At 41.2% G+C, this 14,390-nt stretch overlaps 3 protein-coding genes across 3 annotated transcripts; 2 read left to right on the top strand and 1 right to left on the bottom strand.

Annotated features, from left to right (window-relative positions):
* The first annotated feature begins 769 nt into the window (after nt 1-769).
* On the top strand, nt 770-5,670 carry LOC115375644 (GTP-binding protein Rheb). Its single transcript, XM_030075116.1, has 8 exons — nt 770-1,084; nt 2,073-2,144; nt 2,969-3,036; nt 3,273-3,355; nt 3,470-3,526; nt 3,627-3,674; nt 4,076-4,157; nt 4,835-5,670. Exons 1-8 carry the CDS (start codon nt 1,033-1,035, stop codon nt 4,925-4,927), a joined length of 555 nt encoding a protein of 184 aa, XP_029930976.1. The 5' UTR covers nt 770-1,032; the 3' UTR covers nt 4,928-5,670.
* A 352-nt stretch (nt 5,671-6,022) lies between these two features.
* Nucleotides 6,023-8,521, bottom strand: ly97.3 (lymphocyte antigen 97, tandem duplicate 3). The gene is made up of 4 exons (XM_030075090.1): nt 8,494-8,521; nt 7,220-7,272; nt 6,624-6,746; nt 6,023-6,129 (listed from the first exon to the last, which is right to left on the bottom strand). Exons 2-4 carry the CDS (start codon nt 7,266-7,268, stop codon nt 6,023-6,025), a joined length of 279 nt encoding a protein of 92 aa, XP_029930950.1. The 5' UTR covers nt 7,269-7,272; nt 8,494-8,521.
* Nucleotides 8,522-9,187: 666 nt separating this feature from the next.
* On the top strand, nt 9,188-10,947 carry LOC115375475 (gamma-crystallin N-A-like). Its single transcript, XM_030074880.1, has 4 exons — nt 9,188-9,225; nt 9,595-9,843; nt 10,157-10,302; nt 10,812-10,947. Exons 1-4 carry the CDS (start codon nt 9,205-9,207, stop codon nt 10,945-10,947), a joined length of 552 nt encoding a protein of 183 aa, XP_029930740.1. The 5' UTR covers nt 9,188-9,204.
* Nucleotides 10,948-14,390: the final 3,443 nt, after the last annotated feature.

Here is a 14,390-nt window from a genome sequence, read left to right as displayed (position 1 = left end):
ATCTACTTTAGTGACATATAAATTACCCTATAATATTCAAATACGGACTTGTATTGTTTCTGCTGTAATTTAAATTGGTTATATAAACCTCATATTATTTTCTATCTCCTGTAGTATCACTGTAGTATATTGGCGGTGTTGTGGAGGGTATACATACCTGTTATTGTGGCATTCATCAGCATGATAGCCATTGAAATATATAGGAGAGTATACCCATATCCTCTTCACTAATTTACACTCCCATTTAGGTGTATACTTACCTCATTAACTATTACTTCAGCCCTTTCTATATTTTTTTTCTCTGCGGAACTGTGTGTTTGTAATAATACAAAGTGAGTTTATCATGATTTAAAATAAGATAACATGTTAATATAAGATTACATGATATAATAATTTAAAATGGTCGGCTACTGGTTACTTTACAGTGACCCTATAATATTTTACGGTTGACATGATATTTATAGGCTATTGCGTCCTTCTTACAGGCATGATAGGATTAATATAAATTGTACAGGGAACATAGGCCTGTATGTAAAATACTAATTTGATGACGTCTTCACTGACGAGTATCCTGGCCAGCTTCCCTAAAAATATAAATGACACTGCCCGCGACCACCCAGCACGTCATAAAATGTGTAACAGCCAATGATATTTCAGCGACCGGGCCCTGTCGCTTGACAAACAGCCATTTCACCCAATCACCTTTTTTACAAGGGGCGACGAGGCTCGCCCTTGCAACACGCCCAACCAATCAGGACGGAGAATTCATTACTAATTCATTACATTGCAAAGGGGAGTGACGCAGTTATTACAGATCTATAGATACTCCATGCTTTTTTATATGACCCGAAATAATATTTTTTTTCTAGCCGTGGACGTGAAATTCCGCGTAATCATAGATTAAAAAAACAGGGATTACTGCCATTAATCGTAGGCCTATGTCGAATCTCTGTGCTCCTTGAATTTTGGATGCCATTCCGGTTGGAGGTTGCGGTAGACCCCGAGGACTAGATGCGATAACCAGTACGAGATATGCCGCAGCCGAAATCACGAAAAATCGCCATCCTCGGGTACAGATCCGTAGGTGAGTTCCTAACAAACGAGCCACATCGCAGGCAAAAGGGCCTTAGAGGCGACGGAGGGGCTGGATTTCGGCGGCCTCCGGGTCATTTTATGGCCGTCATGAGAGCGGTTTACGCCTCCTATAATAGACTTAAATTACAGAGAGTAGGATCTGTCACGCAACATCTCACCAGAGCGAATGAGCGCCACCAGGTGAGACGTAGCTTTGCCGTTTCTGGCACACACACGCCGGGCCTACTACGAGCCATTTGGAAAGGACATTTTTTTTTATAATGTCTTCATGGCCTTGGGTGGACGCTCACATCCATACCGCTCCATCAGTGCGTACGATTCAGGCATGGATGACCCCAGTAGGAATGCAATGCCACCCTGACAGTGTTACATTGTAGCATGCACTATTTAGCCTGTGGAGGCCCAAAGAACAGCACCGCATTTGACGCATTATTATGCAGTTACACTTTGTTGAACTGTCTCGGAAGCCAAAGAATAAAACATTTTTTTTTTTGCATGCGATGGGAGGCTGATCGGGATGCCAAGATGGCTTGCAGTAACAACAGGCTTTAGAGGCCCAGCCAGAATAGCGGCTCTAACGACAAATGACCATAGTGTTCCCGCTGGGTCTTGCATTGTATTTGTGTGTGTGTGAATGATACTGAACTGTGAGTTAACATAGCTAATTTATATATTTTTTAACTTCTATCATTTTATGATGTATTTCATGAATTATAGTAAGCACATGGTATTTTAAAGCTTTTCTGTTATTTGGTATTTCAACATCTATAATAGGATTTCTCTAATTAGTTTTCACAACGGACATCTGGCTGCCATTAGTCCATGATTCTATAGGCAGATATTGGATTGTGAATAGGAATGGCCTATAAACAGGATGAACACTACTGTTTCACAAAACTCTGCGTTAAACTTATGCACCTTTTTGACGAGTTTATTCTGAGGGCCCATGTTTATATTAATCATATGCATTTTTGCAGGAAAGTCCTCTTTGACAATTCAGTTTGTGGAAGGCCAGTTTGTTGACTCCTATGACCCAACGATAGAAAACAGTAAGTGAGGAGTTCATACACTGTTATTAAAAAAATATATGTATATCTGCAAATCCAATGTTCTGTACCCTCTTTGTGCTGTGAGTGTTTCTGAGGCATATAGGCTGCAGTATCTGTTAGCACTTTGCTTGCTCGACTCAGTATAGCCCAGTTATTCATATGCAGCATCCAGAATCGCCATCAGGCACTGACTCAAACATTGGTTCAATAAAGGCAGCTATGTGTTTAACCTTTATGCAGGCTCCTATACCAAGTGCACTCACAGTCTTGCTCTGCTGGCGCAGTTAGGAGTTGCGTGCCTTGCTCGAGGACACTTTAACATTAGTTTTTTTGCATTTTCCATCAACCTCCATAACCGCGTCTAAACTTACCTAACCTGCCATGTTCGCTTACATACAGTACCTCTCAGTACACTTCTGGTGTGTGGGGTCTGCATCTGTGTCTATATATAATCTCTGGATGGTTTAACATAAAGTGAAGTGTCAGCGGTATCAGCGCGATGCTGCAGGCAAAGCAATCCCTCAGTCGTGCTGTAGATAATATGACACATCTCCAGGCAGATATTGACATTCCTGTGGTGAATGAACTCAGTGATACCATGCAACCCAAAACGGATCCATAATACAGGAAGAAGAAAAATAACACCCTCTCACTGAGTTGTATCTGGTATGTCTTGAGAAAAAAGATCCGCAAACTGACATGCAGGGTGTTGAGGATACAGTCGGTGGTATTCAAGGCCTCATGACTCAACCGCATCTCTGAGGATGTTTCATTTATAATTCCTCGTGGTGGATTTCTGATGCATCTTCTCTCTTTACCCGCAGCATTCACTAAAATGATCACAATAAACGGACAGGAGTACCATCTTCAGCTGGTAGACACAGCAGGGCAGGTATGACTCAATGCTAAATGGATTTCCTGATAACCCTTCATTTAGTCATTCGTCTTTTGAGCCACATCGGATCTGAAGACTCTCAGATTAGCACTTTTGAAAGACCAGCCCGTTCCCCGTTCGTCTAGGGCTTATTCTGTTGTGCGGCTTTAATGGAGTCAGTATCATTTTGCTGTTGCTTTTATTTTAGCTTTGTAACTGCTTACTCATTTCCACGCTCTCTCATCATTTTCCAGGATGAGTATTCTATCTTCCCACAGACTTACTCCATAGATATCAATGGGTATATTCTGGTCTACTCAGTCACATCTAATAAAAGGTATTTTATTTATTTCCCTTTATATATGGAAAAAAAAATCTCTTCCCATATGGTTGACTGGGCTGCATAAAAATCATGAACACTGACAAGATGCTTCCCCCTTGTCTTTTCCAGTTTCGAAGTCGTACAAGTTATCCATGAAAAATTGTTGGATATGGTGGGGAAAGTTCAGTGAGTACTCCCTCTTGTTCTCATTTTGCAGTCCAGGGGCATTCAAAGATACAGTATCATACATAATTACAATGTGCCTTTTATTTCCCCTCCACTACAGAGTACCAATTATGCTGGTCGGAAACAAGAACGACCTACATATGGAGCGGTATGTTGTTACGCACACTCGCTTTGCACAGCCACCGTAACATAAATAAAGCTTCATAGGGTACATATAGATGACGATCGGGGCACTTGGAGAATAGGCCAAGGTCTTTTCATAGGTGTTAGCATTGCCCATTCATCGTTAACAATTCTTATATAATTTCTCAATCTGTCGGCAGCAGGAATGTAAAGATCAGCACAAGTGTTACAAGAAATGCAGAATACTTATATGTCATAGATGATGGGGGGAAGGAGTTTGTGCCAAGCTGGTGTGTGTCTTTACCTTTTTGTGATTGGTTGAGAATTGAACTCTGTGGGTTAGGCCGAGTCAATGCTGCAGCCATGCTCTGAAATATTTATATACATTGTAGCACGACTGACTGGCCCCGTGCCCCTGCTTTTCAGAGTAATCAGTTGTGAAGAGGGAAAAGCATTAGCCGAATCCTGGAACGCTGCCTTCATGGAGTCCTCAGCTAAAGAAAACCAGGTAAGAGCCAAGGCCAAGCACAGCGCAGTGAGTGCAGGGAGAGTTTTCACATGGCAGCATTAGGAAGCATTTATTGAAACTTATTTTGGATTTGTTATCTATCTATCTATCTGTCCCTCTATCCAATTGTCTGATAAACAGATAGGGAAAGAAATGCATTTGTTGGATAAATAATGACACATAATAAATTTGTTTGTGTCTGAGGCCTTTAATAAAATATGGCCAGCATAAGCGGGTATTAAAGGAAAATAACAGTTTGCCCAATAATACTAATCAAATCTTGAAACACTCCATTTCCTGGTATAGTTTTTGTGTTTTCTGAAGGTGCTGATAGAATTGCATTATACTCCGGAAGCCTATTTATTAGTTTCAAGCCAGAAGAAAATTAAAATGCGCTCAACAAACTGATTTATTTAATTCATGTGTTGTTATCGATGTGACACTTCATCGTGCACTGCTGGTGACACTCACACACACATTAATCCTTTGGGTTAATTATGCATGTATGTGTCTAACCCCTGCGACTGAACATGAGAGACAGTGTGTGAATGGATGTGAAGAACCAGACTGCTCTGCATGTTGTGGATGCTGTGCATGTTGCTGTCTGTGGCCTCGAACGCTGAACAGCGAGCGGCACATGTGACAGCATCTTGTGTGTGTCCTTTTCCTTCCTCCAGACGGCCGTGGAGGTTTTCCGGAGGATGATCCTGGAGGCAGAGAAGATCGACGGCGGCGTGCAGCCGGGAAAGACGTCCTGCTCCATGATGTAGAGCCGCCCAATCAACACACAGGACACTGCACTGGGATATCCCGTTACTTGAAGGCTAGCTGCCAGTTCTCCTCCACCTCAGCTGACTCCACCCCCCAGGGTCCTAAATATCCAATACTGTCTATTTATGGCTCTGATTCCACTGTTATTTATCAGTATTTCCTATTCCCTTTTTGTCATCCTTGTTTTTCTCTGTTTGTTTGATAAAAAAAAGGATGAGTGGTGATGCCCTGTCTTATATTATCCACAATCCACCCCTCCGCCATCTCTGTGCTCAGCACTGATGCAAAACACAGAATTCCATTTGGGTGTATCAGAAAAAATGTTTTATCGTGCTAGGTAATGATGACTTCGGTATCTAAGGCCAGAGATATTAGTGGCTGTATGCATCTCAGCTTCTCATTATGCAGTTCCCACATAGGCTACTACGCCCTCTCTGTCGAATGCAGCAAGAGATAAAAGAAATGTCATTATGTACCATGCATATGCTCAGAAAATGGCTGCGTAAACACGAACGTTTCTTCTGATACATCACTGGCTGTCCGGTCCCTCAACTATACAGCTCTTTTTCTACTTCATTTCCACACAGTACCCACTTCTCTGTCCCCTCAGTTTGTTTTCATAGCAGTTATTGTCAGCCAAAAAAAAAAAAAAAAAAAAAAAACCTGCATCCATTTTCTAATGTTTAAAATGTTGTACAAATGTTTTTGATTGTAATCATTAAAGCAAAAAGTGGTTATGTAATGCAGGTTCAAGTGTGTGTTATTATTCCTCCCACTGTAATTGGCATACCATGTATATTTTTGGTCAGAAAATACATTTCTCAGTATCACTGTGGATCTTTGGGATGCATGCAGATTCCTTTATTTTTGAAACTTTTATTTAGCCAGGGAAGGGATTTACAGAGCTTTATGCTTTCTCACTAGCACTCAGTTGTACATTCATGCACAGGTTCACACCTGGGAGCTGCACAGGAAACCCTCAGTTTTCCACTGATGACCACTAAGTGTAAACCTTCAAGTGTTAACATGCTGCCCAAGGGCACCCCAGCACCCTGGACTTTTCTCCTATGCCTGATGTTAACATTAACAAACTCTTAAAATGTGTTGCACATGTCTTCGCTGCAACATTTGATATCAATGTAGGCGTTGGCTTGCAGCGCCTGACAGTCTGACAGAGCCATGCATTTCTGGAACTGGCCATCTAGGAGAAAACAAAAAGAAACAGGTTGACTTTAAGCAAAAAGCTTGTGCCCATAAATCTCCACGTAACATCTCACTGTGCAAGAGACTATGTATTTTTTAACATTCATGCATTGTTAATAGGCCACAAACAGCTGACCTTCTATAGTAGCTGTCCTGGTGGTGTTTAGTCAATGTATTCCGAATTTTTTTGTTTGTGTGTTGGTTTTGTTTTAACTGTTCCTAATATTACAAATAAGGGAAATTACTTTGAACTGGCTTTAAGATATCAGTACCTGACTGTTCTCTACCCTTATGGAGCTATGCCAAAACTTCTGAATACAAAATGAATTTTTACTTTGAGGTATTTGGACATTAAAGTGATGCTTATATTTTGTTTACCAAGGCTGGAGGCAATTCACTCGATCCAAAATGCAAACTTAAATTGGACTTTGCGGTCTGATGAGAGAATATTTAAATTTTTCGATCCGTCCTGTTGTATATCAAGAAACTCACATGGCGCACTGCTGAACTGGGCAGCAGCACAGGCATCCTTCTCTGGTCTACATGTCTCCACCGTCAACTCGCAGGAGCCTCCAGCCTTTTTGGAGACACACCGATGACAGTCAAGGGCCTCACCTATGAATGAAAAACAGATTGAAAATTTTGAAGGAGTTCAAACATTGTGGTATGCATAATAACCTTGGCTTGACACACACATGCATATCCTGTGTTAAACTGAATTAAATTCTAACCAGGGAGAGATAGGTTTACAATTTATGGTTTTATGGGTTTTATGGTTTGTTTGAGCCTCTATTTTGGTGTTGAATGAATGGCTGTAGCCGCATAGGATGATAAAATGACTGCCATAAAGCGAACACGACCACAGTTTAATTTACTTTTCTATGACAAAATTCATGAGACTCCCTGGCTCCCACTGCAATAAACCCCACCTATCTGTGACTGCCTGTGACTTTCTGACACAGGTCTGATGAGATTATATAAGTCACCATGCAGTGCTGACTAACAGAGAGAACAGCCCTCCCTATTGCACAGCAGCCCGGGGATTAACAGGTGCTGTTTATATAGTGGAGAATCAGTGACAGACTCACCAGTTGTAAACAGCAGGGCAGCAGCCAAAGCCAACACCAGCAGCTTCATGGTTCTGTTCAATGTTGCAACCAGGCATAAGAGAAAAAGCAATGCTTTAGTAACCTGTATATATGCTGTATTATCACCTCTTGCAGAGTTTTTATGGCATGTCTCCTAATATTAGTAATATTTTAGTGAGGCATGCACCTGTAAAGTCTCTTGTTCATGTGTCTCAGAAATGTAAAGAACTAATTTCAAATTCATAGTTTTAGTCGTGAAAACTTTAGCATGCACGCATAATTATAAGCTACTGAAATTTGAACAGCAGATAAAAGGAGAAATAGTTAAAATTTCACCGATTGTGCCATGCATTCATATCAAACAGCACTGATAAATCTTTAAATTAGCAAATACAAATGAAAGGATAAATGCAACTTAAATGAAAATAAGACAAGAATTAAATTTAAACGCAACTGTCATCGTCGAAGAAAAGCATTGCTTCAGGTGTACATACCCCTCTGGTTTCCTGTCAATAAATGTGATGAGATCGCTGACTTTGCCCCCTTTTTATACCAGCTCATACTTTGTCCTGTCATAGCAACGTCCTCTGAGGTGGTGTATCAGAGTCAAGCCTGTGTGCTTAGTACATGCTGTTCAGAGATAGCCCTTTCTCAGCCCCCTGCATTATACAAATAAACTTCCACCCTTTGTCCTGTCCCCTATATAATTTATGTGTCTGCTGTAAATGCAGTATGTCTGCTCACCTGTCACACAGTCAAATACAAATCTGAATGACATAGTTTTGTACCTTAAGAGTCTGTCCAGGAGCATATCAATCAAAGGTATGTTTGCCTTAGGTGGGTTATGTCTGACTGATATGAGATCTGCAACCTCCAGGTGCTTACCCTTTAACTGATGCCGAAAACAGACTGACGTCTGTTTGCATAAGGTGCAAATGTGCATATAATGTTTGAACCTACACATTACTTATTCTCAGATTGCAAACATCCTTCACTTGCTCAAATAATTTTATGGGTAAGTATCAAGCCAAGGGTTGCGGGGGTTTTCTTTTAGCATATATTGCCCATGTTCAAATATTAGTCACAACTGTTGAATGACTGTTGTACTGTAAATGCTAGATTTCACTGGAGTTAGAAACTAATGCATACACTGGCAAAAGTGGGAGTGAACCCTAGAGAGTTGTAAACAGTTGCTCTTTATCTCTGGAGGAAGAGGTGGAGTTAGAACTGGAGTCACACAAAACAGGTTTTATCTGTCTGGCTTCCTGCTTCACCTGTCCAGCTGAAAACTGCTTGTTTGGCTTTGAGGTTGCAACCAAGAGACTCCTGCTGGTAGCTTTTCACAGGCCGAGACTTGAAAAAGATGTCAAAATTGTGGTGCTTATTTATTCACACCTCTTCTTCCTAAATGAAGAGGAGGTGTGACAGAAACTGCAAGGGAGAGAGGTCTAAAAACAAATGGATGGATTGCGCGGATGGATGGACAGACAGTCCATCTCATCATTTCTGCATTTCCCCAGTTACTGTACTTACTGTGCAGTACAGTAACTGTACTTACTGTACAGTACAGTTACTGTACTGTACTATCCCTTGTTTCCAGTGGGCCTTTGACCTCGGCTGCATCTCTGCTGCTTTAACTTTCCCCTCTCTGGGCTGTTTGTTTTGTTCCTCATCGCCTGTTATCTGGATGCATCCCAAATCTTACTCTGCGACCTCCACTCAGGGCAACACCACTCTCAAAACCCAATCAAAGCAAAATCTCTCCCACTCTATTGTTTCCCCCTCCTGCGCCAAACTCCAATATCAGCACTGCCAGATGTAAGGGAAACTGTCCATGTGGCAAAATGTCTAAACCCCCCATTGTTGCGCTTTTGTTGCCTTGCCCTCGCGATACCGCCACACACTCTATTGCCCATATATATCTGGGTGTCCAAATTTTTCCACTCTTATACTGTGAGACTAGTTTGGACAGCCAACATTGGAAAATGTCGCAGTACTCAGGAAAGGTGAGTACCACAACAAAGAGTGTGATGCAGCCACCTTGACATGCAGTACAGCCTTCCCAAACCTATGCAGGTGTGCCTCAAACAAAAGCCTGAGACTCACACAATGACAGTACTGTAGCTGACTAGTCCGACCTCAGTGTAAGTTTACAGCTACTATTCAGCAGTGCTGAATAGCACTATTGTGTGATAAGTCTTTAAACATGTAATTGTAATCATGCAGTGAGTCTCCTTTATGATGTTGACTGGCAAGGTCACTGTCAATCAGACAGATATTTGTCTAGCACTTCCCTTTAAGGCACAAAGTCCCGTCAAAGAAAAGCAGATGACAACGGGACACTGATGTCGTCTTCATTGTTGTGGCAAAAACAGATCGTCTTCTATGAGGGACAATGTTTCACCGGGAGGAAACTGGAGATCTGCGGTGAGTGCGACAACTTCCAGGACCGCGGCTTCATGAACAGGGTCAACTCCATTCGCGTGGAGAGCGGGGCCTTCATCTGCTTCGACCACCCAGACTTCAAGGGCCAGCAGTACATACTGGAGCACGGGGAGTATCCTGAGCTCCAGCGCTGGAATGCCCACAATGACCACATGGGCTCCTGCAGGCCCATCAGAATGGTAAGGGTGTGTGCATGTGTGGGAGTGGCCCCATTTTGCAGGTCTATATTTTTCAGATCAGTTTAATCACCAAGATTGTACATTTATAGGAAACTATCTTGCAGTGCAGAGACGTGTATGCAGAGTTGCATGGTATATGGTGACGCATACGGTGCAAAGACCACACATCTAATGTAAAGGGACAGTACAAGACATACCAAGGATGTGGAACTTGTACATTCCTCTATGTATAAATACTCAACCTTCAGTGTTTGATGGGTATATGGTTTGCTGCTCTGACTCAAGTGAGTGAGCATGTCCCTCTCTTCCCTAGCATGGAGAACACTACAGGATGGAGCTGTTTGAGGGTGCTAACTTCGCCGGCCAGTGCGTGGAGCTGTGTGATGACTGTCCATTCCTGCAGGGAAAAGGCCTGTCGAAGAACTGTGTCAACTCCATCAGAGTCTACGGAGATGGCGCGTATGTATCTCTGCAATGAGGTAGCTTGAGTGCCATTGTTTTCTTAATGTTTGTTGGAACCAATATTGAGCACCTAAAGGAAGCCTTATCATCCTGAATCAATGTAGTACTTTTTATTGACCTTATCTGAATTGTCCTGATTTGATAAACCTAACTCATTTGGTGCCTCACACTGGTGAAAACAAATGCTAAGAATAATTTATGAGCCCAGCCAGATCTGGGATTCAGTGCACAGATTGTAGGTACATATTGTTATAAACTCTTGGTTCTAATTCCCAGAGTGCAGAAAATGTTGCAGAGTCTTGCATGTGTTTTTTTGGATAGTGACAGTAGAGAGACAGAAAAGGCGGGGGAGAGGGCTTGGATATGAACTGAGCCTGTGCCACTGTGGCAGAGAACCTGCCCTGACCCGTGGCATGCGCTCCACCAGGAGAGCCACCAGGGTGCCCTAAAAGTCTTGCATATGTTTAAATGCTTTTTTCCCCTCCCACCCTGTCTTTGCCACATAGCTGGGTCTTGTATGAGGAGCCTAACTTCCGTGGTCGCATGTACATTGTGGAGAGAGGAAACTATGCCGCCCACACCGACTGGCAGGCCGAGACCCCCAACATCCAGTCTGTTCGCAGGGTGGCCAACTACTTTTAAACCATGTTGCCGGCAGGGTGATGGAGCAGGATTAGATCACTCACAGAGGAAAGCACATCACCCTGTCAAGTGCATTTAACACACTAAGCATGGAATCTCACACTGACTCCATGGAGCTGTAAAATAATAAAAGTTTAAGAAAATATTTGACGATCCTTGTTGTTTTATTTTTGTATTGAAGAATTTAAGCCTAAAATAAAGCAGTGTTGCTAGACAATGATCATTTATTTTATTTTATTTTTATTTACTTTATTTTTGCATTTGTGTTCACACAGTGTGAAAGTCCTCCCCTGCTCCACCAGCACATGCATTGTAGAAATGATGCTATGATTTAGGTCATTGCTTCCTGTTATTCACAATAACCACAAAACCTTTAAAAGTGCCATGCTTTTCCTCATACAAATGGATCCATTATCAAGTTACAAGAGATATTCCTTAGCCTGGATAGCACTGAACACAGCTAGATAGATAGATGGATATTTTAATTATCCAGGAGGAAAATTAAACTGTCACAGTAACAAACTCGGGACATAATAATCAACATAACGCAATGCTACAATAAAAGCCTAAGACATACAAAGGCTGTAATCACTCCATTGTATATGATGTAGTAATCACAGTGGGAGCTGTGCCCTCCCACAACCCTTGCCCCGCACAAGTGAGCATTCAGCACAGTTAGCAATAAACAATGGAAATTGTACTTCCTCACCATATATAAGGTACCTAAATCAAGAGAGACAGAAAGAGACTGTGCAGGTATATCTACACAAGCCCCAGGGAGCACTGCTACCACCTAGTGTCATTTATCTATTTTACTGCGAGAAGTCCAGATCACGATGTTCACCTCAAGGCTTTCAGTGTGATCACGATTGGGACTTCCAGTAGCCATAACACACACACGTACATAAAGAATATCTTAACAGCATGCTTTGGGAGCTACTGTACAGAAAAAGAAAACCTCAGAGCAGATATTAAACCAGTTATGTATGAGTTGTAAACTCCTGCATCTCCATCTATGAGGCTAATTAACAATAATAGTTATCTATCAAATTCTAAACTATTACATCTCCATCTATAACGTGTTAGTTTCCACCTGTGCAAAGATGTAGTGACAGGTCGACAACCTAAATTCAGCTTGCTAACCTTTCTATTTGTGAGACAAATGCATACCCTCACTCAACTTTTCAGCCTAATATACATTTTTAAATATATAAATTCATTGCATTATGCATGCAATACTTATGCATTATTTACATGTATGTAATATGTATTATGTATGCAATCTGTATGCATTATAGAAAGGGGTGTCAGATTGGTGTAAGTTACATTAAAAATGGTTTTAAAAACAAATATTGCCTCTAGTTTAACCACTTTTTTTAAATTTACCACGCCACTCCCTCTGAATGTGCACATGCTTTCTGAGGATGTCACATTGTGGCTGTGACTGGTGAAGCTTTAACAAGCACTCATGTGCTTTCCCTTCCAACTGCCATGACAACAGCACATCTATCTTTACACAGTTTCCCTCATGGCATCTATTGAATTACAGGGTCAATACAGGATAGCCTAATGAGGAAATGCTTTGTCTTGAGTTACACTCTATGGTACTAGTTTAGGAGCGATTACCTATGCCTAACCTCATTCCTGGGCCATTTGCTGCATGAGTTGGCTTGGTGTCACCAACTGGCCATTAGTCTAAATGTCACAGCAGTAAGGGATGAGAGACCTTGAAGCAGATGCTTAATGCCATTTTAACAGTGGCATGCCATTGTTGATTTTATGTGACGGCAGAAAAAATCCTATATTTTTCACCAAGGACTAATTTTGCCAAACTATTTTATCTCATTGCTATGACGCAAAATATGTGGGATGAGACAAATGAATCAAGCTAAATCATGCCAAATATTTAGGGAACAATTTCATTTAATAAACAGTGGCTTATTGTACCATACTGGCAATAATATATGGGAAACTATCTCTTTAAAACTGACTAAGCAGGTTGTAGAATAGATTATAACACCATCCAATTTGACAAAAAAAGACAAGCTTGTGTAAATTGATCAAAAATAGTCCTCAGAGGAATGGGACTGTAGGCTGGGGATTTGTGAGGAATGGGTAAACTGAGCCTGTGGGTTACCTGGATTAGCCTTTATATTTAGAATACAAAACAGAGAATTATTAATGTAACACCAAATATAGCTGCAGTTCAAATTTAGTGAGTCACTGGCTACATTAAAAGGGATCTTAGCTGGCACGTTTTGAAAGTAGAGATCATCCTCACAGGCATGATGTTTCTTTTTTCTAACAGGAGTAGGAATGCTTATAATGTTTCATTTTACACCATCGTGGTTTGGTTCACTCTTTTGCTGTGTGAAATCTATTTTTTACTATTGTCTGTGAGTATCCTGAGTCATTGCAAATTTTTAAATTATTTTTATTATTGTATCCTATAACTTTAAATTGGGTCAGCTATTTTTAGCAATGCTTCTTATGCATAAAAGATCATTCCCGTGGAGAAAAAAGAAATACTAATGCTCTGAACCAAATCTGTGCAAATAATCGAACAATTTGGATATAAATCTAAATCTGATCCAAATCTCTGGGATTAATTAGTCCAAGTATATTTCCCAAACACGTTTAATTTGTTTAGAAATACATTTTTCCTCAATCTGGATTTTACAATAGGCTGTGTTTTTATAGGTTGACAATTTGAAAATACAGCTTCAATCCCAACCTGTTTTAGTATTAAAAAAAAACAAAAAAAAAACATCCGCGGGACATGTTGTATTGCTTTCATTCCAACCTAGAAGAGGGACACATTTTTATAAACATCTAATATCAAAAGTGGAATCATAAAACGCTCTTCCATACATATGTAAAAAGTGGAAATCTATCCGTAAGGAGAATGTAAAGACAAGGCGTAATGATAGGAACCGAAAGCTAGACCATAATACCAACTCTGACCACAGAAAGTGCAAGTGTTGTATCAGCTGGAACTGGCTCAATTACAAACGTGGAAACAACACATCTTACACCAACACGGTCTCTTTCGTCTACTAACAGCGTTTATGTCGCTGTCTCGCATGAATATAGTCCGTGCAGAAGCGAAATAAAGGCTTTTCGGAGATGTATCCCCAGTGTCGTGTTAAGGTCACTCGCTGGCTGCCTGAATTCCCCTCTTTGTGTTTACACATCCGGGTTTCCCTGTTTGCAGCCCATTCCCCATTTAGAAGCCATTTTGGACACAGATCAGTAACATGCATGTAAACCCCGACCGACCTCCCGACGCAGCGGTGCTACTATTCTAGAATAACCTTATAAAACACACCTAAGCTCAAGTCTCGGCTGGCGGAATACAGCCCTATTCGGTGTTTAGACTCAGTTCCGATGCGAAATGGTGCACATTTTAATGGACTAACAGCCTCGTAGTCAATTAATCGCTC

The sequence above is a fragment of the Myripristis murdjan genome, chromosome 17 (genome assembly GCF_902150065.1).
Source record: "Myripristis murdjan chromosome 17, fMyrMur1.1, whole genome shotgun sequence".
NCBI lineage: Eukaryota > Metazoa > Chordata > Actinopteri > Holocentriformes > Holocentridae > Myripristis > Myripristis murdjan.
The sequence above is the reverse complement of the archived record's forward strand: the minus strand, read 5'-3'. Positions and strand labels throughout refer to the sequence as shown.